The 27962-nt window shown below is 36.6% G+C and overlaps 10 protein-coding genes across 10 annotated transcripts; 7 read left to right on the top strand and 3 right to left on the bottom strand.

Annotated features, from left to right (window-relative positions):
- Positions 1–892: 892 nt before the first annotated feature.
- Positions 893–1607, top strand: BDF20DRAFT_926102 (uncharacterized protein; the record flags this gene model as incomplete). The annotated part of the gene is made up of 1 exon (XM_053084704.1): positions 893–1607. A coding segment is annotated over one exon (333 nt), but the record flags the coding sequence as incomplete, so codon positions are not given.
- A 30-nt stretch (positions 1608–1637) lies between these two features.
- BDF20DRAFT_896626 (ubiquitin-conjugating enzyme/RWD-like protein) lies at positions 1638–2715 on the top strand. Its single transcript, XM_053082511.1, has 7 exons — positions 1638–1789; positions 1855–1933; positions 2007–2023; positions 2097–2174; positions 2245–2353; positions 2420–2547; positions 2650–2715. The coding sequence occupies exons 1-7, from the start codon at positions 1766–1768 to the stop codon at positions 2665–2667; spliced, it is 453 nt and encodes a 150-aa protein (XP_052931924.1). The 5' UTR covers positions 1638–1765; the 3' UTR covers positions 2668–2715.
- Positions 2716–3029: 314 nt separating this feature from the next.
- BDF20DRAFT_828250 (small GTPase superfamily) lies at positions 3030–3946 on the bottom strand (the record flags this gene model as incomplete). The annotated part of the gene is made up of 4 exons (XM_053078234.1): positions 3030–3387; positions 3473–3600; positions 3794–3829; positions 3899–3946. The coding sequence occupies 4 exons, from the start codon at positions 3944–3946 to the stop codon at positions 3030–3032; spliced, it is 570 nt and encodes a 189-aa protein (XP_052931923.1).
- A 778-nt stretch (positions 3947–4724) lies between these two features.
- On the top strand, positions 4725–5362 carry BDF20DRAFT_896614 (uncharacterized protein). Its single transcript, XM_053082510.1, has one exon. The coding sequence runs from the start codon at positions 4739–4741 to the stop codon at positions 5060–5062; it is 324 nt and encodes a 107-aa protein (XP_052931922.1). The 5' UTR covers positions 4725–4738; the 3' UTR covers positions 5063–5362.
- A 2553-nt stretch (positions 5363–7915) lies between these two features.
- BDF20DRAFT_896596 (uncharacterized protein) lies at positions 7916–9000 on the top strand. Its single transcript, XM_053082509.1, has 4 exons — positions 7916–8039; positions 8137–8486; positions 8548–8727; positions 8791–9000. The coding sequence occupies exons 1-4, from the start codon at positions 7954–7956 to the stop codon at positions 8985–8987; spliced, it is 813 nt and encodes a 270-aa protein (XP_052931921.1). The 5' UTR covers positions 7916–7953; the 3' UTR covers positions 8988–9000.
- A 5894-nt stretch (positions 9001–14894) lies between these two features.
- On the bottom strand, positions 14895–16222 carry BDF20DRAFT_916984 (uncharacterized protein; the record flags this gene model as incomplete). Its single annotated transcript, XM_053084519.1, has 3 exons — positions 14895–15300; positions 15391–15766; positions 15853–16222. The coding sequence occupies 3 exons, from the start codon at positions 16220–16222 to the stop codon at positions 14895–14897; spliced, it is 1152 nt and encodes a 383-aa protein (XP_052931920.1).
- A 1802-nt stretch (positions 16223–18024) lies between these two features.
- On the top strand, positions 18025–21042 carry BDF20DRAFT_828161 (kinase-like domain-containing protein; the record flags this gene model as incomplete). Its single annotated transcript, XM_053078226.1, has 12 exons — positions 18025–18198; positions 18301–18381; positions 18451–18744; positions 18812–18904; positions 19010–19195; positions 19264–19412; positions 19489–19573; positions 19644–19757; positions 19830–19938; positions 20030–20407; positions 20482–20816; positions 20902–21042. The coding sequence occupies 12 exons, from the start codon at positions 18025–18027 to the stop codon at positions 21040–21042; spliced, it is 2139 nt and encodes a 712-aa protein (XP_052931919.1).
- A 1441-nt stretch (positions 21043–22483) lies between these two features.
- BDF20DRAFT_828232 (uncharacterized protein) lies at positions 22484–23674 on the top strand (the record flags this gene model as incomplete). The annotated part of the gene is made up of 3 exons (XM_053078231.1): positions 22484–22541; positions 22634–22891; positions 22995–23674. 3 exons carry the CDS (start codon positions 22484–22486, stop codon positions 23672–23674), a joined length of 996 nt encoding a protein of 331 aa, XP_052931918.1.
- A 1134-nt stretch (positions 23675–24808) lies between these two features.
- Positions 24809–25424, bottom strand: BDF20DRAFT_896522 (uncharacterized protein; the record flags this gene model as incomplete). The annotated part of the gene is made up of 3 exons (XM_053082508.1): positions 25397–25424; positions 25171–25314; positions 24809–25143 (listed from the first exon to the last, which is right to left on the bottom strand). Exons 2-3 carry the CDS (start codon positions 25202–25204, stop codon positions 24809–24811), a joined length of 369 nt encoding a protein of 122 aa, XP_052931917.1. The 5' UTR covers positions 25205–25314; positions 25397–25424.
- A 155-nt stretch (positions 25425–25579) lies between these two features.
- On the top strand, positions 25580–26975 carry BDF20DRAFT_916981 (mitochondrial carrier domain-containing protein; the record flags this gene model as incomplete). The annotated part of the gene is made up of 4 exons (XM_053084518.1): positions 25580–25720; positions 25804–25866; positions 25988–26638; positions 26892–26975. 4 exons carry the CDS (start codon positions 25580–25582, stop codon positions 26973–26975), a joined length of 939 nt encoding a protein of 312 aa, XP_052931916.1.
- Between the last annotated feature and the right edge of the window lie 987 nt (positions 26976–27962).

The raw sequence follows: 27962 nt of genomic DNA, 5'->3' as shown, positions 1-27962 counted from the left end.
CGTATATGCTATTTTCCTGTAACTAACTCCAAGCGTCTTCTTCCCTATTGTCACATCGCGTCTTGTATTTTCTCGCACAATGTTTAAATTCCTTTCCGATGAAGTTCAAGCGAAAGCTTTTTTGGCTCACGATATGTAATCGAACGCGCTGTGCTTTAACAGAATACATATACTTTTTGATTCACGACTTGTTATAATTTTTTTTAATCATGGCCTCTACATCTTATGACTTTGGGTACCTCATCTGTATTCTTCCAAACTTTTCCACATCTATTGTTGAAGAAATCATTAATAATAATTCTGCCTTTGAAGATCGGGTGAAAGAAAACTCTTCCCGTTACGCCAACTTCATCTCTAGTCACTCCTACATTCCCATTCCCACGGCATCAGATCTAAGTCTGGCTTGAACCACCACTCCACTCACACCTTGTCTTGATGCTATTTATTGCAGGTTTATTACCATACTTTTTTGACTCGATTTCTTATGAAACAACTGTATAGTTAACTTTTTTTTTTTTTTCTTTTTCTATTATAGGCGAAAGCAATGGGCGCCTTGAAGAATTCTATAATGCTACTATTTCTGATCAGTCTTTTTTCTTTATTTTCTTGGTACACTTTTGGCTTCCTAACCACCTCAGCAAACAAGATGCTTGTAGTAGTAGTCCTTTGGATGAACATCATGATACCAACCACTTGCAGTAGTAGTCTTCGGATGAACATCACTGGCTTGGGTTCTCATGCGAAGTGGAGGAAGCAGTGTATAACGATATGTTTAACTTTATTTTTTTTCTTTTTTTTTTTTTTTATAGACGAAGCCATCTCGAGCTCGCCACCGCCCCTCATCCACTTTGCTAAGCACTCTCATGCCCACCTACAATATTCCCGTTTCAAAGCCCATTGGCGCAAACTCCTGAAGACATCGTTATGGAAACAATGCACTTCGACCAGTTCAGAACCAACAACTAACAGTGAATTTCGCAAGCTAACATCTGAGTATCTCCAAAAGAATCTAGCACAACATCAACTGGGAACTAAACTACTCTCAACATGTCACAATAAATGTCAGATTGATCCAATCCTATGGCTACCCATGTCCTTTAGTGAGCATAGCCGGATGATTCGATGGCGCCTTGAGTGGCTACCGGGTGGCCTTCCTCTCACGATCCCATGCCATAACTCGTCTCAACATGCACGACCGTCTGTTCGTCCCTACCATCATCCCTGATCCTATGTCATTCTTACTGAATATGCTCCCCACAATAAGCCCCGTTGTACCCACATAATTGCTGCTTGGCGTAGACGATGGCCTGTAATGTGCTCAATTCTTATTGAATTAGATCACTTACAACTCGGCTTGACCCCCCCCACCACCACTCTTAGATTATCTCCCCGGCCAACACTTTATAGACTGGTTGTTATCATAGCTATTAATTATTTGACTGTTACCTTCTCCCTCTTCCTTTTCCTTTCCTGTTCACCTTTTTGTCTCTTAAAAGGGTTTTTAGTTCTATACAACCACTGGAACTGGCCAGAGCAGACCCAATGTGTTAAAGGCATTACGTGCTCACAGGTCATTAAAAATTTTATCCAATAAAATGAATTCTTTATGCAAATTTATCAATTTCGGTGTTTTTATTGTTTTTTTTTACAGACCCGTATTGAACTTTGACAATCAGAATTCCAGGTAACATCATTCGCGTTTGTACCAACAAAGTACTTAATTTTTTCTCCTGTTGCCTTTATAAAAAACCTAATCTCTATAACAATGGCTTTGAAAAGAATACAACGAGTAAGAATCATAAACGTTGGGAATCAGCAACATAATTAATCAATCTACTGACAATCACATTACAGGAGTTGTCAGATTTAACCAAGAATCCTCCTCCTGGTGTAAGTGCTGGTCCTATTGACGAAGACTTGTTTCACTGGCAAGGTAAATTAGGGTAAAGAGTAAATTCACTGACGGTTAAATTGATTCTAACTAACATTTCTCACTTCTACTTGAGGAACCTTGAACGGACCTGTAAGTTAATAAATCTTCAACCCTTGGATATGATAGACAACATCCGTCTCACTATAAATTCGTTAAAATATAGGAAGGAACACCTTATCAAGGTGGTCATTTCAAATTGGATATAGTTTTCTCGTCGGATTATCCATTCAAGCCTCCTAAAGTAAACTTGACCTTGATCCCATCTTTCTTTATATGATAAAATGGACGATACTAATACAATGACATAATAGATGAAATTCATTACCAAAATTTATCATCCTAATATCGACGATGATGGGTCGATATGTGTCGATCTACTGAAACCTGATATTTGGAAACCTGCCACCAAAATTATTCATGGTATGTTGTGAGGAAAGGTTTGTACCTGTCGGTGCACGATACTGATATATATTCATCACTATTTAGTTCTAGAAGCCTTAGCTTCCTTGTTAAAGAATCCCAATCCTGATGATGCCCTCGTGGCTTCTATTGCCGAGTTATATAATGCCAATAGAAGTAAATTTAACAAAATTGCTAAGGAATACGTTGATAAGGTAAGCTTTCTCTCTTGGACAGACATAAAATAGAAAAAGCTAAATAAATGCGAGTAAGAGAGTCGTTACAAAAATACTTATTGAAATTGCCTCGTTTTATAGTATGCTAAATCACAATAAAAGTAAAGGCAGAGGTACACAAAATGTGTTTGTTAAGTGAATGAGACAAAGATTTGCTTTTGTAAATAGATTTATTCAGGAAAATAAAAAGTTTAGTTGTATCTTTGAAAACGTTCTTTAAGCTAGCAAATGTGGTTTTGAGAACTGTAATATGGATAGGGTCTATCTGTGCTAAGACGGTCATTGAAAACTTTTTTTTTTTTTTTGTTTATTGAAATGGGGTTCGTGACCTTATTAAGCAGGATACTAATATTAAGAGTGATAAGTAGTAGAATAGTAAGCTTTCATAAAGCTGTTAACATATGGGTTTCTGCTGTTCAGAATAATCTTTGATTCGAACATTCTAAAAATAGAGAAGAGATTTACAAAATTAAGCACTTGTTTTTCTTATCCTTTCGATTCTTTCCTTTAAGGCTTCCCGGGTTCATTCCTTCACGCTGAGCTCTGATAGCTTTTACTACTTGATAAAAAGACCTTTCTACATTGACACATGTCTTTGCTGAAGTTTCAATGAAATCGCATGCCAGTTGCTTTGCCATAGCAGCACCTTCTTCTCTTGTCACTTCCCTCTCTGTTACTTTATCACACTTGTTACCAACCAGCATCATAGGAACATTATCAGCGTCTTTTACTCGAAATATTTGATTTCGAAATCGTTCAATGCGCTCAAAGGTGGAACGAGAGGCGATCGAATAGACCAGCAAAAATCCTTCACCATCCCTTAAAGTTGAAAAGCGTCAAAGTTTTGAGTTAGTTGTGATGAAAGCACCAATTAACTGAGTGACTGCAGCAAGCAATTGTTTACCTGATCCATTGATCTCGTAATGCTGTATATTCCTCTTGGCCAGCTGTGTCTAAAACCTCCAGTATGCATGGTTGATCATCAATTACTACTTGTTTTCGATAAGAGTCTTCAATAGTTGGATCGTAAGTCTATTTTTTTATATCAAGTTCGATTAACACACACACACACACACACACACATACTCGTTGGACATGATGCTGTGTTTTTCTGCTAACCATATTCAGATTGTACCTCTATATTAAGCATGTAGTTATTGTAAGGGATACTGGTTAGTTAACATGTGTTATATGAACTTTAATTTATGATATATCTTTTACCAACAAAATGATTCAGACAAAGTTGGATTGTTAATGCAGTCTGCAATTCCAAATCAGAGAATTAATTGATTAATCAATGATTTGCACAGATTTTATTCCTCGGCGTTACCTTTCCAACACCACCATCACCAAGAACAACTAATTTGTACAGCATCATATTTTTTAATATTTCCGTCTCAGATAACTTGCTATACTACAGTACACTACACATCGTAAAACAAAAGGAAGGTAGTAGTAACATAATATTACAATAAATGGTTTCAAGGTAGGACAATGGGACGAGGACCACGTTTTTTTTGGGGTTTTTTTTTTGATTTTGTTATCAGACACATAGAATCATAAAACAAAGTTTATAAGATATCGGTTGAAAGATAAAAGAAACACAATAGACAAAACGGTGTCGTTTAGTTCAGTCTTATTGAAACTGTTGGTGCTTCTTTTAATTTACCTTGTATAGCTGTAGCAGATATTGTCTGTAATTTTAATTATAAACGATCTGTAAAAAAGTTGAAAAGAAAAGAGTAGTTATGAATAAGGAGTTCAGTATTGCTAAATTGTATTTGATAAGAAAGAATAAGAAAAAAAGGAAGGAATCATTTACGGGAGGGTAGAGGATCCAACAGGAGAAGGATGAAATCTTGTAAGTTTGGCTATAAAAGCTATAAAAGCTGATATTGTGAAAATGGGAAAGTAAGAAGAAAGGAAGGAAGGGAAGCTTTGTGCTATCAATGAACAAACGAACAATAATACTGTTTTTTGAATATGAGTTTGCGTTGAGATAAAAATTGATTTGCGCGAACATTAAAAGAATATTTGCGTCGAGGTAAAAATAGTTTTGCGTTGCTTAGTAATAAATTTTGCGCCAAGAGATTAGAAAAAAAAAAATATAAAATATCGTAAAGGTTTCGACTCCTTTTTTCTTTTATTTAGTTTAAATATTAGAACAAACATGCAAAGCGTTAGTGAATTTATTACTAATAGTGAAATTATTTCAGATAACGATATGGACACTTCAACTGACGATTATATGGAAGATGACGAGCAGGAAGAAATGGAAATTGAGCATTTCAGTTTGAGCGAAGAATGGATGGAGAAAATAAGACGAGTTGGGAATGATTCTCTATCATATGTACGTGAATATATGGAAGTAGATTTAATAGAGGAAGAGAATGAAGATTTTTTAGGAGATGCTTTTCTCTTCGCAGAGTCAATGCCATTGAGAAAAAGACATACGGCTTTGAATGTTAAAACAAGAGGTTCTTACAGAAAATAATACTCCTAAACAAGTTGAGAAACTCTTCGACTTAATAATCGAAGAAGGATTCACGACAAAGGCTGCAGCTTTAGCCACTGGCATTAATGTACGCACTACCCAGAATTACGTTAAAACTTATAACAATGATCCTGAGAGACGACTTCCAGGATCTTATTCTAAACCTCGTGGAAGACCTTGTAATAAGTTGACTGAGGAGCATTCTAAGTTTCTAGTTGACTACATCGAAAAGAATACCACTGCTATATTAGATGAGTTAAAGTTAAAGACTTTGTGAGAAATTTGAGGGTTTGAAAATCTCTATTTCTGCCGTCCACAAACATTTAGTACATGAGCATAACATTACGTTAAACTTGAAAAAAATACCAGCAGCAAGAAATTTTGACAGAGTAATAGCATTACGAAAAGCGATTGTTGAACAATATAAGAGTGATGCAGATATGGATTTTTCTAAGAATTGTGTTTTTATCGATGAAGCAGGTTTCAATTTACATACGCAAAGAAACCACGGCCGTTCATTAAAAGGTACACCTGCAAAAGGCACTGTGAAGGATGGATTAAGCATTCAATGTCATTTCTCCAGAAGTGTTTGAATGAGGAAAAAATCTTTAAAATAGTCAGTAGGAGTGTAGCTTTCAACAGACGCACTCTGAATGCTCACTGAGATTTTAACATCATGAAGCCAAAACTATTTTTACCTTGACGTACAGGATTTTTCCTCGTTTTAGGCGGTCCATTTTTTTCAACATGGCGCTACCGAGATTTGCCCCATATGTACAACGGGTAATCAGCAGGAAACCAAATATCATTAATAAATGATATAGTAGGATCCTCAGAGACTTTACGCGTGTATACATTTTATCAATAATATATCCAAAAATATTGTTCTCAGAATCCCAATTTTTTGGTTCTTTCATCTGAAAAACAATTCAATGCTGTCCGAAATTGAACCGAAAAGTGTAACAGCTGTAACTGGGTCCAACCAACTTGATTGCGTTTGGTCCTCGGTTTGGTCCTCCAAAAAAAAGCATAAAAATGGTACTTTTTCTGTAGTTTAAAAGCTGCTACAGTTTTATAACATATATAAGTATATATTTTTTGAATTATATTGAAATCTATATATTCGTTTATATGTGAGAAGGATAATTCATTTTTCTTGCCTTAAGGCAGGTAAAAGCTATTTGAGACACACTTTTTGAAATTCTGAAACACAAAATTTAAGATAAAATTTTTACATTACATTAAGTTTTTGAGATATCTTTTAACTTTTATGGTCTCAGGTAAAAATTTTATTTTTAGATATTATTTTTTTTTTCCTGTTTTTTTTTAAACTATTTTTGTTATTTTTTGGATAAACTTTATGCATTATGATACAAGCTGCAATTGAATAAACCAACCCACCACCATTTTAAACTCTCTTAAAGCATTACAAGAAACAATGATTACTATGTAATGTCTGTAGTAATGGAAAACTTCCTCTTCTAGGTTCTTAGAACAGTTTCAAAACTAATTTTTGCGTATAAGTATTCTGGCGGTCTTAATTTTCTTTTGAATCACTCAATTACTCGATCAATGATAACAAATTACTTACATAATTGTCGCAAACTGATGCATTACTTAAGTAACAGCGATAATACTGTAGCACATACAGCCAGACAGCATACAGTCCACCATAGCTTATTTATTTTTGCATTTTAATGACTTTTTACATAACCATCACAAAATTATTGTAAGAATATTTAATAACATTTAATATCAAGCCCACGATGTTGACGTAATATAATAGCTGCTTACTCCTATAGATGTAAGAAGAATTGCTGCTTCGTTTTCGCTCAAATGGTGGGCTTCATTGGATGTTTATCTGTGGATCGGGTTCAAAATATGGAGGACCAACGTCAATCAATTTGATTGAAAAAAAAGCAAGGACCAAACAAACAAGTTGATTAATTTTGGGCCTTCGGTCCTCGATTCGAGCTGCTATCGTTGTTACATATGAAAGCGCCTATGAATCTCAATATCGTTCATTTATAAGGTTTTTATATACGCTATAATAATGTAAAAACACTTAAACTGTAGAAAAAGTACCATTTTTATGGCGGCCCAAAGTAAGGCCCGAATGCGATCAAGTTGATTAAAAAAATGCAATGATCGAGCAATCAAATTTATAAGTAGCTGATTGAGCGAGTGGCGTGTTTGGTGAGATAACACTTACAATACACGAGTACGTACAACCAGGTAGAGAGAACATTCTAGCACGTCTATCTATATTGTATCTAATAAAGGTTATATACAACATATAACAAGATACAAGTCTTAAGTATAATAACCACCCGCCCAAACACCCGAACCTGAAATTAGTGACTAATTTCTATACGCGTCCTCAAATAATATAATTCCCATTCGACCTCACACAGTAATTAATCTTTCTACTTCATCCGAAAACCAATGAAGACACTAAGTTCATAGTCATCGACTCATAACAGTTATCAGTTTCAATTGACTAAATATCTCAGCGAGACGTCGACGCCTGCGTTTAAATAAAAGTCAACTCCCGATTCAATAATCTACAAATTTCTTCAGAATAAGGAAAGATATCAAGTTCCTAACTATCGATTCATGTAATCTCCATAAACACCATAACGGTAATCCATCCATGCAAACAAGCAAATATTGCACACATTAATGAATATTAAGGCTGTTTTTTGCTGTCTTTCGGCTAATGATACTTCCCTTCTGTTAACAATCCTCACAGCATAATGTCTCCAATTTGCCCCATATCTGAAGTTAATGATAACATTCGTTTGAAACTATTGATTGAGAAGGTTAATGATGCTTATGAAGAATATACCAGATTGCCTGAGGCAGATATTCAAGCTGCAAATGTAGCTATCATGCATTCTGTTCTGAAGCTAAACCAGGATGATGTAAAAAAAGTGGTCCACAAAAACCTTGGCAGAAAGCAGCCAACTGATTATTCGTTGATGCTGGGCCACTTTTGCCTTGAAAGATTGATCAATTTGACCAAGATCGCCCCAAGCGAAGTGAAGGAGGCTGTTCAGGACCCCAATAATAAGGAATTGGTTGAACAGCTTAAAAAAAATTCTTTCACTAAGCGTATTCAGGCCATTCATCCTTCTTCTTATATTGCCAAGGAATATAAGAATGATCTCAAGGGATTGCAAAAAGCCATTGATGATATGTATGTTAAGTATAAAACGAACATACTTATTGGCTATTGCACCAAAACAGAGACAATTGCCACATTCCCTTCTGGCACCATGCATAATTAAAAATGATGAGGACACATCAATAACAGTTTATTTAGTGGGCTCAGCGAATGCCTTATCATTCGTAGAAAAGAAACTGAATGCTGATCTTTCCTTTATATTGTGGAACAAACTTCCGAATGGCGCCCCCTATACTGGTAAGTGGAAACCCTGTAAGGTATATATTACGACTATCCTGTTGTTGACATAGAATCGTAGCTGTGTCTGGCAGTCTACCTGCAGTCGAGTTTGTTCCAGCAATGCAACCAGTTTGTCGGTCGGTTCCCCCTCCTGTTCTGCATCATCCCGCTGCTTCCTCAAACTCTGTAGAACCTTATCGAAAAGGTTCGAGAGACAAGCTTAAAAGAGAAGTTCGAGGAAGGATGTTGGGCTTGTACAGTAAGTCATCAAATATTTGCGGGTTTGAACAATGGCAGAAACACTAAAAAAAGTTTCTGATAGGAGAACAAACTGGTGAGGCACAAGCTGATCATGTGCCATATAAACAGTTGTTTACGGAAAAGCATCCTACTTATAAAATTGTGGGATGGCCGCGCGATGTTCGTACCACCGTGCCATCTTCCAATTGGAATTTATCAGAAGTAAGATCAATTGAAGCTTCTCTTAAATTCCATAAAATAAACTTTACTCGTAAATGATGTTAAAAAAGAATTTCAAGTCTCATTGCACAACTATGATTTGAATTTTCATCTCCGATGTTGGAGAGGTAGTGACAGTGTTTAGAGCAGTCAAGTAAAGAATGTTTTCATAAATTCGTATGATACCGGATTATAGTATTGACGATGTAAAGCAGAGAAAAAGTATAAAAAGATCGCGCTTCAATGGTTTATGGGATGCAACCAAGACTTAAACAAAGGAAAGCTAAAATGTAGCGTCGTCAAAAGACTGATTACTGTTGCTTTCCGCTCGAATAATTTGACGCTTTACCTCTATTTCAGACCGACTTTCGCCAAAGAAGCACATTAGCATAATTTATTACACTTCTTCGAAATTCAGACTTCCCTTGTCAGACCAGTTAATGCTATGACAGTATCTGATTCTTGCTCTAACAATTGCTCTTGATAATGCTACAATTCTATGTTACCATATTCAATCGGAAAGCAACAATAGACGAAATAATTATAATGGACGCCCATTACTTAAAAGGATCTATCTTTTACATATCCAAGAAATCCCTTATTGGCCGTCCATAAATGAACCAGTTTAAAAGATCGAAATTCATGTTGATGGTGATGCGATAATCTAAGTAAAATATATTTCATAAAGATAACCTGTTTAGTTTTTATGTTACGTAACTAATCTCACCTAAGAATTATCTATATTCCATATTCTCTCCTCTTTAATCGAACTACTTATTCAAGCTTTTTAAAAAATCAGGACCAAACTTTACTAACGAGAAAAAAAAAAAACTTTTTTGAATGCTCAGCCAATTGGCCTCTGAAGTTGTCCTTAACTGCTAAGTACTACTTTTTGTACCGACTAATCGTAGGTAAAATTTATGACGTGCCATTGCTGGTATCGACATCAGTTGCTTATGTATTTATTACTTTTAAACATAAGTTTGAATATATACGTTGCTGCAACTAGCATGGTCGGAAAACTCCATTGGTTTACTTCATTTTTTCCTCTTCTGATCAATTCACAGTAGCATCTTTGTGGATGAGATACTTGTTAATTCTCCTTATTCGATAACGGTTGGATAAAGGTCCTTCATGTTCTTACTTGTGTATAATAGCTCAAAGCTAAACGTTGATAAATGCTTTATAAGAGAAAAGTAACATAATTCAGTTAATACGAAAGATCAGTTGGTAAAGTATGAGAATGCTGGATTGTGAAAATGATTGGTATCTGTATCAATAGATAATTACTATGAACATAAAATTGATATTATTTATACATAGTAGAGCATGCTACTGCAAATTGCATCTAAATATAAGACTTCTACATAACATACTTTGATAAACGGTAAAGAGAAGTATTCATTGTTCTAATAGGACTTTGCAGTAATGTTGTGTTCAGTAAACGTCCCACGCAATAGTACACAATATTTCTGAAATAAACACATCCTCATATCAAAATGAAATTGAAGTAACTGTTATTTCTAATACTGTGTCGAGAGACTGTTTTTATTGTTTATTATTATATGTAAAAGCTTTTGATTTTCATTCCTTTAGTAAAGCGTATGCTTGAAGATGTGGAAGGTTTGTTATTCACGACTTATCAACGTGAGAATTATATAATGTGCCGTTTCTATGCCTGACACGTCGGTTTCAACTAGGTTTCGTAGTGACAGAATTAGAAGTCGTGATTCGAGCATTTGTTTTCCCCAAGGTGATAAGACCACAACCAGTATATACCAGCGCCATTCTTCATTTGATATTATTTACGATCAAATAATAAGTAGCAGTAAACAAAATTCTTTTCTTGGTTTACAGATAATATATGTAGAATTATATAGCACGCCTTGCAGCAAAAGTAGCCATAGAAATGCAGTGTGGAATTTTTATTCAAAGTAATACAAATAAGTACGCCTGGCATAAGTGATAATATACAACGCTAGTTTAGTAGCTTGTAGACTTTATAGGGCTGTTAGACTCTTAGACAATCTATTTACAATTAGTAAGTGTAAGGACTGTATAGTAAATGCAAGCCATCAGAAGGTTGAGCCAAACAATAACATTTGTTTTAAAAGACTGAAATGCGTTGAGAAATAACGTGCTGATATAGAAGGCTGGCGTTTGATAACAATCGTTTGGTAATGTAAACGCTTCATTCCGATGAAGAAAGATAAATACAAGTGTACCTCGTTGCTTCAAATTTTTAATACACTCTAAGAGCAACCAAACGTTTAATGCCATACAGAAGTGCTCATATTGTGTTCTTTCCTTAATACCGAATATTGTAGTTGTACTTTGCTGGTAAAGAGTATTTGAACAAAAGGGGTATTGGGCTAGGAGCAAAACAAAAAATGGCCTGCCTCTATTTACTCAACTGGTGTCTACATCGAATTTTATTGGCAAACTGGGTTCAAAATACGGAGGACCAACAGACAATGAAGTTGATTGAAAAAAAGCGAGGACCAAATAATCAAGTTGATTAATTTTTGGTCCTCGGTCCTCGGTACGCGTCGAAAAAATGCAAGGACCGGGCAATCAAATTTATAAGTAGTTGATTAAGCGAGGCGTCGGTACTGGGTCGTAACAATATCAACAACGAAATGCAATAATGAATAAAGAAGTTTGCTCTCTTTACGTGTACCAAGTAATGCCTTTCTTTCTGCATTGACAGGTTCTGCTCATTCTTCTTCAATTGTCTCTGTTACCAATATCAACAATGAAATGCCTTTATTTTTGTGGTATTTGACGACTTGTAGAGTTAAATATCACTTAAGTAAAACAGTAAAAAGTTAACGAGATCAAACTAGTAGGTCTTTATTTTGAATCAAGTTAAGTTCAAAGAGAAGAAAAATATCTACTGCAAAAATTTAAATATCTTCTTCATATTGCGGAACCTAGAAACTGACAGCTGAGTTATTCTACTCAAAGAAGACGTACGTCTTCTGAACCGTAAAAGAATAGAATTCTCCCTTGAGGAGATTACGCATCTACCCGGAGCGGGTGGACTTGTAAACGTATCCATGGCTTGATCTACTGATCATGCAACTAACCTATTTTCCCGTGCTAACCATTATGTAGCACTGCTTGCAGGAAAATAGAATTAATTAGGAAAATAGTATTCGTGCGTGGTGTTTGAGTTGAGTGAACAGTTATTGTAAAGGATGATCACAAACTATTATCTTGTGATCATTCTTTATGCCGAAGGCAGAGAATAGTACTTATAACCTATTATACCTTGGTGTTGAATCAATATATCCTGCATGTCCATATATTAATTCTACTATATATCCTATGTCATATAGTAACGTATTATAGCAAAATAAGTAAACTATATATCCTAAATGACAACCTGTTCAGCCTTCTACGAGGTAGCTAATCTCGTATAAGAATCATCACTTATTCTATATTCGTTTCCTACTCTGCTTTATATTATTTCAGCAGTAATGAGGTGTGAGGATCTTGTATAATTTGTATACGAGTTCTCCACATCTCATATGATGCTGTCAACTAAACACAACACTTAATTCACGGTACTCATATATTAGAGTTTATGTAGTTTCTAATTATTTCTGGTTTGCAATATTGTATAATTCATCTTTATCCTTCATAAAGTGAATTATATCTTTAATATTTGTATATCATCTACCCTCAAATACGACAATTTTAACTCAACATCCCTTTTAGATGAAATGCAGAAGGAAAGCGAGCTTTTGCATTATTCTGAGGTAATTGTGCATAAATATTTACTGTGATTCTTTAAGCCTTTCCCAACCAAATATATGCGTACTTGAACGTAAACTGCTAAACGTTTCATAGAAAACAAAATAAAGTCGCTTAAACGCTTAAAATTGTTTTAAAGCCATATAAGTAGGCTTAACAGTTTTGTAGAACCTCAGATGGTTGTGAAGAGCAGCAACTCTGGCACGCTGTCGACCTGTGTGTCCGGATAAGCCTTACCCATTTACTTGTTAATCAAAAAAGCTGATACTTTTTATAAAATAACAGTACTTGAGAAGCTACACGTATACAACTGTTGTATAGCATTGACCAAAATTTTTTAAAAAAAATCCTTTTCTCGTCCTCAAACCACGAAAGAAAGCGAAACTGACATTTTTAAAGGAGCCGAACTATTTTTGACGTACACCAGATTCGCTTTTATTACATTTCTGTAAAACGAGGCACTGCAAAGAGAATTTAGTTTACCTTTCATTCCTTAAAAAAAAAAACCCCAACAAACTGAAGGACAATTCATCACATCTATGAAGAGGTGCAGGTTACTTTCTTTAGTAAACGGTGTCAAGTACTTGAATGCTACGTCGCAGCTGTGAGTGGCAGATGCACCCTGTCTACACCGAAGTAAGGACAGTCTCTAAGAAATCAATAGCTTTAAAATTGATCTGAATATTGTTACTTAATTAGGATCTCATTAATTGTTCATTTTGAATGATCATGAGAGCAAGGTTTCGTTGAATAGTGAGGGGATGATCAAGATAAAGAAACATGAAAATCACAATGGGCCCAAATACTGGCTTTCAATGGTTTTTTGGTGAAATCTGATCCAAATATCAGCCAAGTGTAAGCATTTGTGCCATTGGTAGTCAACGTTTCAGCTTGGTACAACTAAAAACGAAAAAAAAAGAAGACCGACAAAAGGGATTCTCTAGCAAACTTATAAAAGAGAGAGAAGGTTGTGATGAATAGAAGTGCTCGGTAACAAAGGTGCAGGTATATAGCTCCGTGCTATCCATGGATTGTTTCATTTCGGGCATTGGCTGACCTTCATTTCTGGTGATCATCCTTCACGAGTACGAAAAAAAAGAAATATTAGAGCAACTGCTTTAAGAAGCTGTCTCATTCTAAAGCACCCCAAATCAATCTTGCGAAAGAGCTCTGGTGGCAACAAACAGCTAAATGTTGTATATTAGATGGCTTATTGACTTGACTTGCTGTAGCCACTTTTGAGTTCAAGTTTATAAACGAACACGGTATAACCTAGTAGAATATGTGTTACTTACAAAAGTAGCCAATATGAAGAACTATAATGCCTTCGGATAATAGTGTCCATCTTTTGAACGAAAAAAAATCAGAGCGCCTAGACTCAACGCTTCCTAATTGAGTATATCTACTCTATTGTCATATTATGGTTTTTTTTTTCATCTTCTTTTAAAATATCACATATCCCCCCCCCTCCCAAAGCATGGTTCCATTTATTTACGTAAGTACTTTCGGGGAATCTCTCTCCCAAAAAAAAGGCGCCTAATGATTGGCAGAGTAATGCGAAGATAAAGGTCTAAAAATACTTGGATATACTATAAATGCCATTCATGGATAAAGTGGTTATAGTCATACCGAGATCCAATCTATCATCTTACGGCAAAGTTATTGTGGCTTTCTATACGATTTTTTCCTTTACAAATTATGTCCCTTTTTCAGCAGGGCTTTCCCCGGACATTCCATTTGTTTTGTCCCGCTACTTGCAAACAAAAAATGTGTTGTGTACCATTAAGTATCTAGATAAACATAAAACCCGAACAGCCGCAGCCCGCAACCCCCGTTTAAAGATTATTAAAGAAATCCCGAATAACGGGAACCAATGACAGTACGTTGATTTGTTATTTAGATGTGGCCCCCCCCTAATGAAATGAGTACTACATCTAAAGATTATCTGTAAAATACCAAGTGTATAAGCTAGGAATTCCAGAATATTGAAATAAACTATTTACTTTTGCTTTTCTTGAATTGATTAAACAGAAAATCAATAACCCGTATTCGAAGAAGGCTTTTGGGCCTTCTTCAAAATCAACGCTAAAAGATATTATGAAGTATTTCCTCTTACGTAAAACAAAAAACAAGGCGATTAAACTATCATTTCCGCAGACACTGACTTTGAAGGTTAGAAAACCAGTTTCTTATTAGAGAAAGTCAACCCTATGAACGCTCTTTATTCCTGGTAAGCTGTAATTCTAGCTCTAACTTTTTAACCAATAAGACATCACGATCAAGCTCAATTTCTGCCAAACGAACCGCATATTGCATTTTACTGAGCTCATGTTCAGACTTCAAGGCTTCAAATTCTGCTTGTTTTGCTGCATAGGATGCTTGTTTCGCTGCATAAGATGCTTGTTTCGCAGCATACTTTGCAACCAATGTGTTCGTATTCGATGGGCTATCTTCTGAGACTGGCTTCCGTCTCTTTTTTTTAGGTTGTTGCTGTTGCCCTGAATAAGCTGTATTAATATGCATATTGTTGTTATTGCTCTTGTGAGTGCTTTTAGTATGGGGTTGTAACAGGTCTACGGATGGCAAATCCACTGATTTCACTGGAGGTAGCGTCCTATATTTGCAGACACATTAAGATGTGTTTAGTATTAAAGTCTTCATCTGTAAAAAAGAGGTGCAGAGAGAATGGCATGGATCTACTAACCAGAACGTTCGAGTAATAGTTGAGGAGTTTGTTAAAGATCTTAGTCGGTCATCGTGCAAGCGTGGTAACATAGTATTTGAAAAGGAGTTGGACTTGGTCGAGTTTGTTGGTTCATCATAGGGTGCATGAGTATCATACTCTGGACTTGTAATGACAAGGTTACTTGGGATATATTTTTGATTATCATTGTTGGTATGAATGTTGATACTACTTTGAATCGGTGAATAAGGGTTGGTGGATGAAGAGGATGATGGGGGAACGGATGTGATTGGTGTTGTTGGTGAACCAGTGTTAGGTGCAAACGCTTCGATTGTCTTTTGCCCTCCAAACAGTAATCTGCATTCTTTGTGAAATTTACTACCTTCTTTGATTTTTTCTGTCAAAAATAGAGTAAGGGTGGGTGTGAATAAGTTCCTTGAAGCTCAAAGGACAGTTAATATCTTTTGCTATCCACTATTTTACCATGAATAATTGCTTCATCTTTTGTACAACTGTTCAGCTGTAGTCTTAGTTGTTCCCCTTCTTTATAGTTTTTCTCCAACGACATCAACTTTGACCTGACAGAAATTGCCATATATTCATCACCATCAAAAAGCTTCTTTGCAACTTCACGGCATGCTTGTGCTTTATTGCGCGTTAGTTTGCCTTCATTTTCAGGTAACGTTAACCAGTCTAATATCTTTTTGACTTCCTCGTCTGACCAGTATTTGTAATTACGCGGCTTTTTGGATAAGTGAAGCTGTTCCTGTGGCATATCACTAGAAGATGCTGATATATCGGGTGTTTCTGTTATGAACTTGACATCACGAGCAGGTGAATTCGATGCTGTCATGTATTATCTCGGTTTTATTACTTCTATTACAGATTTTCACGTGATTTTGTTTTTGATCTGCAGTTTATATTTCAATTGATTTACTTTAGAGATGAAGCAGTAAAAGTTATCTTGCTTAAAAAACGTTTAATATTTTATTTTATTTTTTTCAAGAAAAAGAAGAGAAGAAAGAAAGAGAAAAAAAATACTTAGTGAAATCAAGATTTTTTTGAACTTTTCTTTTGTTGATTTGAAAAACCGAACTGTACATCTCTTTTTTCTTAAAAAATGACACCAACTGTTAGAAATTTCGTCAGATACGCCGATCATGGGCCCTAGGTTAGAGGTCGAAAAAAAGCAGATATGAAAAGAAGTAGAAGTAAGCAATAAGCAGACTAGGTAGCTGCGTGTAGTCGGACATGAAATCCAGGTTTTGCCCTCAGCAAGCTCCACTTAGCCTAAGAACTTTTATCGCGTAAATTTGTTGAAAGATGGTTTGCATGCGGCTCAAGAAGTTATTGAGTTCAAAGTGCAGAGTACCTTACTTAGAACAGGAAATTACCAAGTCGGATACTCAATTTTGCCGCCCTGATTTGCATGTTTTGAGTTTTACTTTTTTCTCACCAATAATTCAATTTTTGGGCTTGAATAGAACAATGATACTTGATGAGTAGTTTGAGTTCATTGGCCCAAGAATAAATGATAAAGACAAGTGACAGGTTCGTTGCCTTCAAACAATGGAACAAAAAGAGTTTGAAAGAAAAGCGGATCAGCCATTAGAGCAGTTTCCAGTCACGACTCGCTTTAAATTCTGATCTAAAATGAGATTCAAAAACATTGAGCGGGATTTCACCATTTCATGCAAACAAAAGGGAAACTGATAAGGTGAAGCTAAGCTTTTCGTCTTTTGGAATCTTTTGATACATTTGCTACTCATTCCAACAAAATGGACTTTTCATATTGTCTAACAAAAGATGTGCAAATGCCGGTTTCCGTTCGCATGTAAACTTGAGTACACACAAACAAAGGAACGCCGTTAGCCATTGAAGTGATTTAACAATTATAATTTTCCGCATTTTGGCACGATTGAATCATGTTGATTGCACTTTAGAGCTACATTAGAAGGGAAATATTGCTCTAGCCAATCCGAAGAGTGAGTTTATCTGTTTTACCACCCTTTCGCGCAAAACAAAAGTTGAGAACTCAGAAAAATAATGTTCTTGTTTGCTTGATTGTTCTTCCGTAGTTCTTTACCAGAGTTGTTCGTCTCAGTTCAATTGTTTGGCGAGAGTAAGCCTCTGACCGTTCCTGTTAGAACTAGTTATAAGCATTTCAAAAACCACTATAGGTAATATAAGGAAACAATCGTGACCTATGTAAAGAAAGAAACTGTATTCCAGATCAAACTCAATTCTTTTTCAAACGGGGTTTTTTTGCCCTCCCAAAAAAAAAGCTGGAACGAATGGCTGACTTTACCTATTAAATACTGCGATGTACCTGCCTCCGCGCAACTTGCCATAACTGTATGGAATACTGCCGGACCTCGTAAGACAGTTCCTGTTGGAGGAACTACGTTACGTTTATTTGGAAGGCTATTGTACGTGGAGCGCGCCGTTGCGTGAAAGAAACTTGAATTACATTCATTCTATCTTTTTTAATTCATGTTGTATTTCACTTTATAGCACCCTTCGAAAAGGAAAGCAAAAATTGTATCTATGGCCGAATCGTGAAGCGGATGGGAATTTTAAAACAACTACCCCAAGCAAAATTAAGGCAGATAATGATGACGATGATATGAATAGATTGGAAAAAGTATAAAGGAGATGAAACAAAAAGTTTCAATAATTTTTGTTAAACTCATATCTAACTATCACTTTATATTCGTACCTTCTATCTCCGCAACTTTCAAGCTTGTCAAAAGGTTCGAAAGTGGCGACATTCAACCTGAAGAATGGCTTGATGTAATGGCTTTTCGACAAATAGAAAATATCCATAAGGTTTGTGTCAAGATTAGATTTTTAAAAAACCCTTACAGAAGCCAATAACTCAATCATTACTGCCATTTTGTTGCTCAACTATGGACCTACACCCAATGCCAGAAAGTCAGCTCAACTTCTACTGATTCGTTTCTATATATCGACTTGCCTAAATTTGATTTCCCAGTTGTTTACGGTGAAATGGTAACCCGTTTCATATCAAACACAAAAAGAGAATCAATTTAGCTCAGCAATGCTCCATTCTACTATTAGGAATATGAATTACCCGGGCCGTTTTCCTTGGTTAACGCGAATGGACAAACCACAAGTGAACAGCAGCAACAGGCACTGATGATGACGGCTATGAACCAGCCCATTTACTCGTATACTGCTACTGAAAAGGATCATCACCATCAAAAATCGGTCAAATACGCGGCTATATTAGACATGGATATGCAACGCGACAATCCAGTAGAAGCTAAACATCGGCGACTTGTTCGCAGTCATCGTAATGGACCGTTGGATCGAGACCTTAAGCCTAATCCCAAAATACGTGATGAGTTGAATGTAAAGTAGATTATTTGTAAAATACAATAATTACGCAGACTAACCCCTCTTTCATCTGTCCCTTCAGAGTATTATGTCTTATCCCCCAACGCAGACCTTGACTCCTGAAGAGAAAGATTTAGTTTGGAAATTCAGGTTCTATCTTACGAGAGAGAAAAGGGTATGGCAATCAGGGTGTTGTTAGGATGTGTTCGACAGAAATATGTACCACAGCCAATTTTTTGTTTTGTGCATTGCTTTACTATCTCTCCTCGTTTATTCATAGGCATTGACGAAATTCTTAAAGTGCGTTGTATGGACTGATCCCATAGAAGCTAGACAAGCAGTTGATCTTTTGCCCCTTTGGGTAGACATTGATGTTGATGATGCGTTAGAACTGCTAAGCAAGGATTTTGAGAATAGATCCGTTCGCTCCTATGCTGTGAATCAATTGAAAAAGGCGGATGATGATGTAAACCTAAGCAAAAAGGCAGAAGTCAGATATAATTTTACGGATATTAACTCTTTCTATTTATCTAGGATTTGTTATTATATTTGCTTCAACTTGTTCAAGCTTTAAAATTCGAATATACAGATGATAATGACCCCAATCCCAATAATTCATCGCTTGTTCAATTTCTGATTGATAGAGCCGTTAGTAATCCCGTCTTGGGTACTTATCTGCATTGGTACGGCTCACTTCTTGGAGGATGAGGAAAAAAAAAACGCATAAAGGAAACTTCTCATTGTTTTATGTCCTTTTAGGTATGTTATGGTAGAATGCGCAGACAAGGTGCATGGAAAACTATACGCCAAGGTTGCATACCATTACTTTCAGGACCTTCTCGAGGTAGGAAGCCCTTGTAAATCTAGCTTGAAGTGGAAAAAAAAAAGGTTTACTAATCTGACACTATAAGCAGATACCCAACGGATTTAGTAGACGAAACGAGTTAAGAAGTCAAGGCGAATTGATTGCTCAACTGGCAGAGTTAGCAGCCGATATCCGTACTCTTAAAGACACGCGAGCCAAGAAAGTAAGTGATATGCTCGGCAAGTTAATTACGATTCCTTTTCTCACAGTTTTTGTATTTTTAATGATGCTGTAGATTGATTATCTACGAACCAGACTCGCCGATCCGAAAAAGCGGTTTCATGATTTTCAACCTTTAACGCTCCCTCTTGATCCTACCAAGACGATTAAAGGCATCATTTCATGTGAGAATTATTCAAAGGAAGAGAAAATATTGATTACTTTTGGTATCAGAACGAAGAGCGACTCATCCTCATTTTCTGTTCGTCTTTATAGCGAAATCAAGCATTTTCAATAGTAATTTGCAGCCGTTGCGAATTACTTTTCAGTGCGAGGATGAAACGGAATATCCCATCATTTTCAAATTTGGTGATGATTTACGGCAAGATCAGTTGGTTATTCAGATCATTTCGTTAATGAATAAGCTACTATTGAAAGAAAACTTGGACTTGAAGTTAACGCCTTACAAAGTGCTAGCTACGGCTTCAGACCAAGGAATGATGCAATTTGTGCCCTCAAGTTCTCTTGCTGCCGTCTTGAATGAGCATCAAAATAATGTTCTAAGCTTCTTTAGACAGCATCACCCATGCGCGGAGCCAAACAATGTATATGGCATAGATCCCAAAGTTATGGAAACCTACACTCGCAGCTGTGGTAAGATAACGGAGAGAAGTTCGAAAGATTTTCATGCACCGAAAACTAAGAGCCAAAATATTCTACACGATTAGCTGGTTACTGTGTCATCACGTACTTATTAGGCGTGGGTGATCGTCATTTAGACAACCTTTTACTTTCTCCTGATGGCCACTTATTCCACGTTGATTTTGGTTATATACTCGGAAGAGATCCAAAGCCCTTTCCTCCTCCTATGAAGCTATGCAAGGAAATGATTGAAGCAATGGGAGGGGCAAACTCTAAGCATTATCTGAACTTTCAACAATATTGCTACACAGCGTTCACAACTCTACGTAGAAATGCAAATCTTATACTTAATCTGTTCTCATTAATGGTGGATGCCAATATACCAGATATCAAAATCGAGCCAGAAAAAGCAGTAATGAAGGTAACAGAGGATCTCTTTCAAATTTTGTTTTTGTTCTTTTTCTTGACTCATATTGATATTATGGCCTAATCAATGCCCTTCTTAGGTTCAAGAAAAGTTTAGGCTCGACCTATCAGAAGAAGCTGCAATTGCCTATTTCAGAGGACTGATATCAGAAAGTGTGAATGCTCTATTCCCGCAAATTATGGAAACAGTTCATAAATGGGCGCAATACTGGCGAAAATAATGATTTACGCCATCTTTTCTACTTGCTGTGTCGTTGTTCCTTTTTCCAATAAAGAGCATATATTCAAATATATATGTATTCTAAACATGCATAAAAGAATCAGATTGATCTATGGCTCCTGATAACTAAATGTAGATACGTCTTGCTCACGAGTTAGAAGAGCGAAAGCAACTTTAACCAACAGACTGTACACCAGTATTGTACAAGATATGTCATGATTCATTAATTTACTATAAAGAGAAGTTTATGATATGGCTTTTAGAACATGAGCAAACAATACATTTTGTTTCTGACAGATTAACGTTGTTGCTATCTTTCATGAAGTAAATCAATGAAGTTGATCTTATAATAGTTCCTAATCACTTAATAGCCGCTTGTAAATGCCAACTTGGTATTGCTTTTAGAAATCGCTACCCAAATTTTGATGACAGTCTTGTTCCATCGTTACTTTTGGACTTGTAGTGATCATTGTTTAGGTGTCATATCATGTCTTTTGACAATCACAACGCGTTCCAGCAGGCTTATTTTGCTCTAAACTTATCGTATTGATGATGTGTATGCGATATTTTACCATTGATTTTAGCTGATCAAAAAATGTCAAGAACATTATGCTCGGTAGATACACAGTTTGATTATGTTTTTCTTCTTTTAAGAGTTTTTACTTCAGCGGCATTTTCACTTTTTTGTTCAACGTAAAGGATACAAAGTGCTGTCTTAATGACCGTTTGGAAGCCAGGTTCTTCCCAGATCAACACACTGCCAAACCGCAAGCGGTGGCAGTAAGTTGATTTCGAATGCAATTATTTTCTTCTTTAACCTCTTGTTGAAAGCAAAAGTTGTAAATCACAGCGGCTTTAGAAAGGGAGGAAAAAATATGATAGCATTCACGAAGATCGCTTAAGGGAGCAGACCAGGCGATAAGCGTGCTATTTTGATAGTTGACTTTGGGTGTTACAAAAGCAGCACATGATAAAGGTAACTAAAATCATTGATACTGATAGGTTTGTACATTGATAAAAATCACCCTATCGATATGCATCATCTTTCATTTTGTACCAGAGTAGAGTGATTATGTCATGTAATAGTCCAGAATTCAATAAAAGCCCTAACGAGGCTGGCTAGAACATGATGTCGTGTTTTAGCGCAAGTACAGTAGTTTACTATTACTACCCTTAAAAGTATGCTTGACTAATATCAATTCATGAAACTGTAATGGGCAATTCTGTTTACCATGATTTTTTCTCACAGTCCATTGGGCAATTTGGAACATATTCCTGTGCTACAAAAATCAGGCAAAAACGCCTGTAGTCAGTCTTCACCCTACATTTGTTATTTATAATATGAAATGCAGCAGGGAAAAAATAAAAAAGCTGATCCTGCTATCCCTTTTTTTTTCGATAGCTTTTCTTCCCTCTCTTTCACATAACAAAAACAACAATCAATGGTATTAAGAACAAAACTCACGCAAATGCTCGGCATTAAGCATCCCATTGTTCAAGGTAATGGGAGTGGTTTCGGATGAAAGAAAGATTAGATTGTTCAATCCTGTAGAACGAGTCACTGAAAGAAAGAAAATTATAAACTTATTTAGGTGGTATGCAATATGTCGGCACAGCTGAAATGGCTTCAGCAGTTTCAAACGCTGGCGCTTTAGGCATCCTCACAGCATTAACACAACCCACACCTGATGCTCTTCGTGCTGAGATTAAACGCTGTCGCACTATGACCGACAAACCATTTGGTGTCAATTTAACATTTCTACCAGCCATTATACCACCGCCCTATGAAGAATATGCCAAGGCGATTATTGATGAAGGTATCAAAGTAGTTGAAACGGCAGGCAACAATCGTAAGTTCACTCAAAGGACAATGATTTGTAAAACAACCAACAACGGCGTGAAAAAAACTGATGAACTTTTTTATTTTTTCTGTTTCGGGATACGGCTTATCAGCTGGAAAATATATCAAAATGTTCAAAGAAGCTGGTATTATTGTTCTGCATAAATGTACGTCTATTCGACATGCTTTGTCCGCACAACGTTTGGGTGTGGATATCATTTCTATGGATGGTTATGAGTGTGCTGGTCATCCTGGCGAAGATGATATTACTGGCTTAATATTGTTAGCCAAGTCTGCCAAGACACTTAGCATTCCGTACATTGCTTCTGGTGGCTTCGGCGATGGCGCGGGATTAGCTGCTGCGTTGGCCTTGGGAGCTCAAGGTATCAACATGGGTACGCGATTTATGTGTACTGTAGAAGCACCTATTCATCAAAACGTGAAAGAAGCTATGGTCAAGGCTGACGAACGATCCACTGCACTTGTATTCCGTCCTTTCCGCAACACATCTCGAATTTTTAAGAATTCTATTGCTGTGGAAGTCAATAAGAGAGAAATTCTGCCCAATGTTGACTTCAATAAGGACATCAGAGAACTTGTGGCTGGTTCTCGTGGTAAACAAGTGTACACTACAGGTGATATAGAATTCGGCGTGTGGACGGCTGGTCAAGTGTTGGGTATCATTGACGATATTCCTACATGTCATGAGCTTGTTTCACGTATTGCTCAGGATGCAGAAGCAATTATTACTCAACGACTAAGCAAAGCAGTAGTTCCCGAAAGTAAATTATAAGGATACAGTATGTTATACCATTTATCGCACACATGGACACAGAGGCAAGGTGTCTATAGGAACATATAGTCGATACGTATAAAATGAGTAGGATGAATAAAGATCATTATGTTGTCCATTTAGCATTCAATGTTCGTCGCGTAATAAGGATGAAATTGTTGACGTCGAGAACTCATCATAATAAGTTTTTATGGATTTACTGACATGTGAAGTTCCTCCTGTCTTTATTTTGAAGGCAGCACAACCCATCATTTGTGACAGGTTTCGTGACTCATAATCATACAAAAAGAGAAGTATACTTTCATTTCCCCTGTTCGACTCGTTTATGGAGCATAAGAAACAATTTATTCGTCTGTATGTCCATATTTCTACAATAAACGTCCACACTCGAATATCTTGAAATTGTTACAAGCTTCTTCTATATAACGTATTGCAGTAGGGCAAGGGGCTGCCTTGTCTTTGCGTGCCCTGAGTTTCTATTGGGGCAGTTTTCACTTTCCGTCCTGGCTGGAAAAAAAAAATAAAGTTTTTTAACTTATGATTTGGACGTTCATACTGCTTGCTTCAGACGAACAGAAAAATAGATTTTGGAAATACCATAAATACTTTTTAGATTTTGGTAAGTTTAATTTGAGATGAATTTTTTAGAATTTGAACTCGGGGCACTATAAAAGCGGAGGGGTGACGAGGAAGCAAGAGCAATAACCAGCGCTCTTAACTATCCTGTGTAATATATTAAGCATACTATAACATCAAAAAACTAGCTGAGGAGCAAAGATACGCCACTGTCTGTAGATAGCAATGATATTTCAGAACTTTGTAAGAGCCGTCACTTATTGAGTCAGTTGATCGTGATGTTGTTAATGAAGCAAGTCTTGGACAACAAAAGAAAAAAAAAAGAACGCGATATACAATAGAACACACAGTGTTCTTTTCCTTTTTGCTTTCTTTCTTTTAAGTAAAGGTGAAAAGGCAAACAACGCCTCCCAGCTCAGAACGGCCCTTATAGAGGCCCAAGCTGCACATAGGTAAGACTATCGTATTTATGACTCTATCAAGAAATCATCTACGTTGCCTCAGTTACCCACACACTAATACCAATGGCATACAATGACTCTTCGAGTGCTTATTTGTCTAAGCCAGTGTTGTCAAAAATGGTGTAAAAAAAGAAGCACTCGAGGAATTCAAAGCTGATAATAAAACAACGAATATGATTACGTATCCGTCCTGTAAGCAAGCCACACATGCATGGCCTACAAGCAATCTGTGTCCGAACAAGAAGGCAAAAGCACCTATTGATGGTGAAGATGAAAAGGTGGAAATCTGCTTCATTAATGAATATATGACTAGCTGTAATAAATGCAAGCATTCGACATTTGGAGAATGTAAAGATAGCGACGTCAAAGCGAAGAGTACATGCTGTATTGCAGTATAAAACTGTAATGCAATTTGAAATCGCGCCGTCAATGCTGCCAAAAACATCTTTTAAACAAGACCTACATGTGTGATTGATATCACTCCTTCACACATCCTTACAGTGTAAGTTGTAATATATTCATAAAGTAACCAAAGGCCGAATGCTTACTGTTTCTACCTCATTTACTCAACTCACAATTCAATAACAATTTGGGTAATTTTTGGTAAGTGCGTCTGAATTTATTATTAAATTTATCTAAAATATGTAAATATTTTTTCTCATGCGAATATTGCATTTTTCCAAAATTGCTTAGTAGTATCTCCGATTTTAATCGAAAAAAACTGTAAAGGCCAGAAACCCCAGGAACATAATGTTTTTGCAACTTGGTTTTTTTCCTGTCTTCTTTTGTCACTTGTCTTCTCCACAAAAAAAAAAAAAAACCCCAAGAACAACTCATAGCCCTCTCCTTGTAGAACTCAACGATAAGAATGTCTCCTCCCATTGCCTCAGGACAATCCGAATCAGGTACAGCTCGTTTTTTGGGCAGTGCTAGTTCTGGTATTTTAGAACTTGTCATTTTCCATCCTGTGGATACTGTCGCCAAGCGTTTAATGAGTAACCAAAATAAGGTCGGCTAGTCTACAGGTTGACATTGGTTGAACTCAACGATAAGCTAACCAGAAGTTCATATTCTCCCCCTTGACCTATTTAGTTATGGGAATCTAGCCGTTCCTTTGCTGAAAACTGTGCTAGTGTAAACAAAGTCATTTTCAAGGTAAGATATCAAAACGGACATGGATGAGAAGACGGGCTGGGGGTAGGGTGGAGGGAAACATGGATTCAAACATAAGAGATCAAGAATGGAAGAATGAAAACAAAAATGAATTATATTATAGGAAGCAGCAGAAACAGGATTTTTCAAGAAATACAGATCATTATTCCCTGGTCTAGGTTTTGCAGCAGGTTATAAGGTTGCTCAGAGAGTGTACAAATTCGGAGGACAGCCGTTTGTGAAAGACTATTTGAACAAGCATCACCGTGACTTGTTCACCAATACATTTGGAGAAAAGACGGGCAAGACAATAATGCATGCTACGGCGGGTAGTCTGGTCGGCATTGGTGAGATCGTCCTTTTGCCATTAGATGTTCTCAAGATTAAGAGACAAACCAACCCGGAAGCATTCCGTGGACGTGGATTTTTAACGATTGTCAAAGACGAAGGCATGGGACTTTATCGTGGTGCGGGCTGGACAGCAGCCCGTAATGCACCTGGCTCTTTCGCTCTCTTTGGTGGCTCTGCTTTTGTAAAGGAATATGTCTTTGGCTTGAAAGACTATAATCAAGCTACATTTTTCCAAAACTTTTGCTCTTCTATCGGTGGTGCCGTGGCTTCCATTACTGTTGCTGCTCCTTTGGACGTTGTAAAGACCCGTATTCAAAACCGCAACTTTGAAAATCCCGAATCCGGGTTGAAGATCATCAAAGACCTCGTGAAAAATGAGGGTGTTACTGCTTTCTTCAAGGGTCTGACACCAAAGATCTTAGTGGTAAGTTTCTCGTTGTAAGGAGGGGTTGAAGTTGATACAAAGTCTTGTATCTCAAAATAGAACACGTTAAGAGCAAACGATGCACGAGGATGCGAAAGAAACAAGATAGGAGACGTGCGGGGAAGGAGGAGGGGAGGGGAGGGGTTCATAGATCGATGAAAGCAAAAAAAAAAAATAAGGGTCCTTCAAGTCTCATGTTATTTTCATCGAAAGCACGACTGATCGCAAAAAATTTAATTTGTCTCCTCTTTAGGTTGGTCCCAAGCTTATTTTCAGTTTCACTGTGGCTCAACAGTTGATCCCTGTATTCCATAAAATGCTTAATGACTCAAAATAATTACTTTATTTATCAATGGCCATCTGTAATACCTGTGATAGAACACACACACATACACGGATTGACATTAACTACCAATCAAATCAAATAATGCTCATCCATATTTGAACACTGTACTTTTTGTCGGCCAAAGCCAATCTATGTAACATAATAAACCCGTCTATTGAAGTATTCCGATTGGCTCTACAGAGTAGTGTAATTGTCATTGTTCATTTTGTTTCCTACTTGTATGTTACTATTAATAGATTGCGCATGACGTTCAAGGGTAAAAATGAGATCATTTTTTTCTCTATGACGATGCTTGACCCATTCGTTTACACACCTAATATGCCAAGTCCCTTCATAAGAAATCTTGCAGTACATTCTCAACTAGCGTTTAGCATCTTTCTTGATTGAATAATGAAAACGCTCACGACATGGGATTTTTTCTTTTTTTTTGGTGGATAAACGTCACATTACTATATGATAAAATGTAGGCTTTAACTCATCGTCAAAGATTGGACGGTTGTGAGCTCAACGGTAGATAAAATGTGTCCTAACAATAAGACATTATCCTCTCAGTCTGAGCAAAAAGAAAAAAGAATGGAAAGAGAAACAGCAAAATGAGTGCCTTTTTATATTTATTTGTAGGTTTCAACTCAGCGAGGTACTTGACCTTTTCAACAAGAAATATATATGGAAATTGCAGCAAGTGCTCTTACGATCCATGATGCGATTAAAGTAACACATGTAATGAAACTTTGAAGTCGGGGTGGTTCGTGCGTAAGATATCTGCACCCTTAGTGCAAAAGATACGCACATGCTATGAGAATTCGAGCTTAACCAAAAAGCGTAATAAATTTCATCATATAAAGTAAAAATGATTCAGGAACAAATGAAAAAGACATTAACCCTATTTTGTGTGTGTAAAATTAACTCTGAGAGCAGCGCATTCAAACGTCGTTGCATTTATTCTAAAAATAAATTTACTGAACAGCTAAAAATAGT

Source organism: Mycotypha africana (genome assembly GCF_025528875.1).
Source record: "Mycotypha africana strain NRRL 2978 chromosome Unknown BDF20scaffold_12, whole genome shotgun sequence".
Lineage (NCBI taxonomy): Eukaryota > Fungi > Mucoromycota > Mucoromycetes > Mucorales > Mycotyphaceae > Mycotypha > Mycotypha africana.
Note: the sequence above shows the minus strand (reverse complement) of the source record. Positions and strands in the feature narration are given on the sequence as shown.

Bases quoted from the DNA above. Each gene is read 5' to 3' on its own strand.
- BDF20DRAFT_896626 (XM_053082511.1), top strand. From the start codon at position 1,766: ATGGCTTTGAAAAGAATACAACGA. The intron at 1,790-1,854 runs GTAAGAATCATA...ATCACATTACAG, and splicing joins CTTTGAAAAGAATACAACGA to GAGTTGTCAGATTTAACCAA. The intron at 2,354-2,419 runs GTATGTTGTGAG...ATCACTATTTAG, and splicing joins TGCCACCAAAATTATTCATG to TTCTAGAAGCCTTAGCTTCC.
- BDF20DRAFT_896614 (XM_053082510.1), top strand. From the start codon at position 4,739: ATGCAAAGCGTTAGTGAATTTATTACTAATAGTGAAATTATTTCAGAT.
- BDF20DRAFT_896596 (XM_053082509.1), top strand. From the start codon at position 7,954: ATGCATTCTGTTCTGAAGCTAAACCAGGATGATGTAAAAAAAGTGGTC. The intron at 8,040-8,136 runs GTTGATGCTGGG...CCCAATAATAAG, and splicing joins AAGCAGCCAACTGATTATTC to GAATTGGTTGAACAGCTTAA. The intron at 8,487-8,547 runs GTAAGTGGAAAC...ATAGAATCGTAG, and splicing joins GAATGGCGCCCCCTATACTG to CTGTGTCTGGCAGTCTACCT.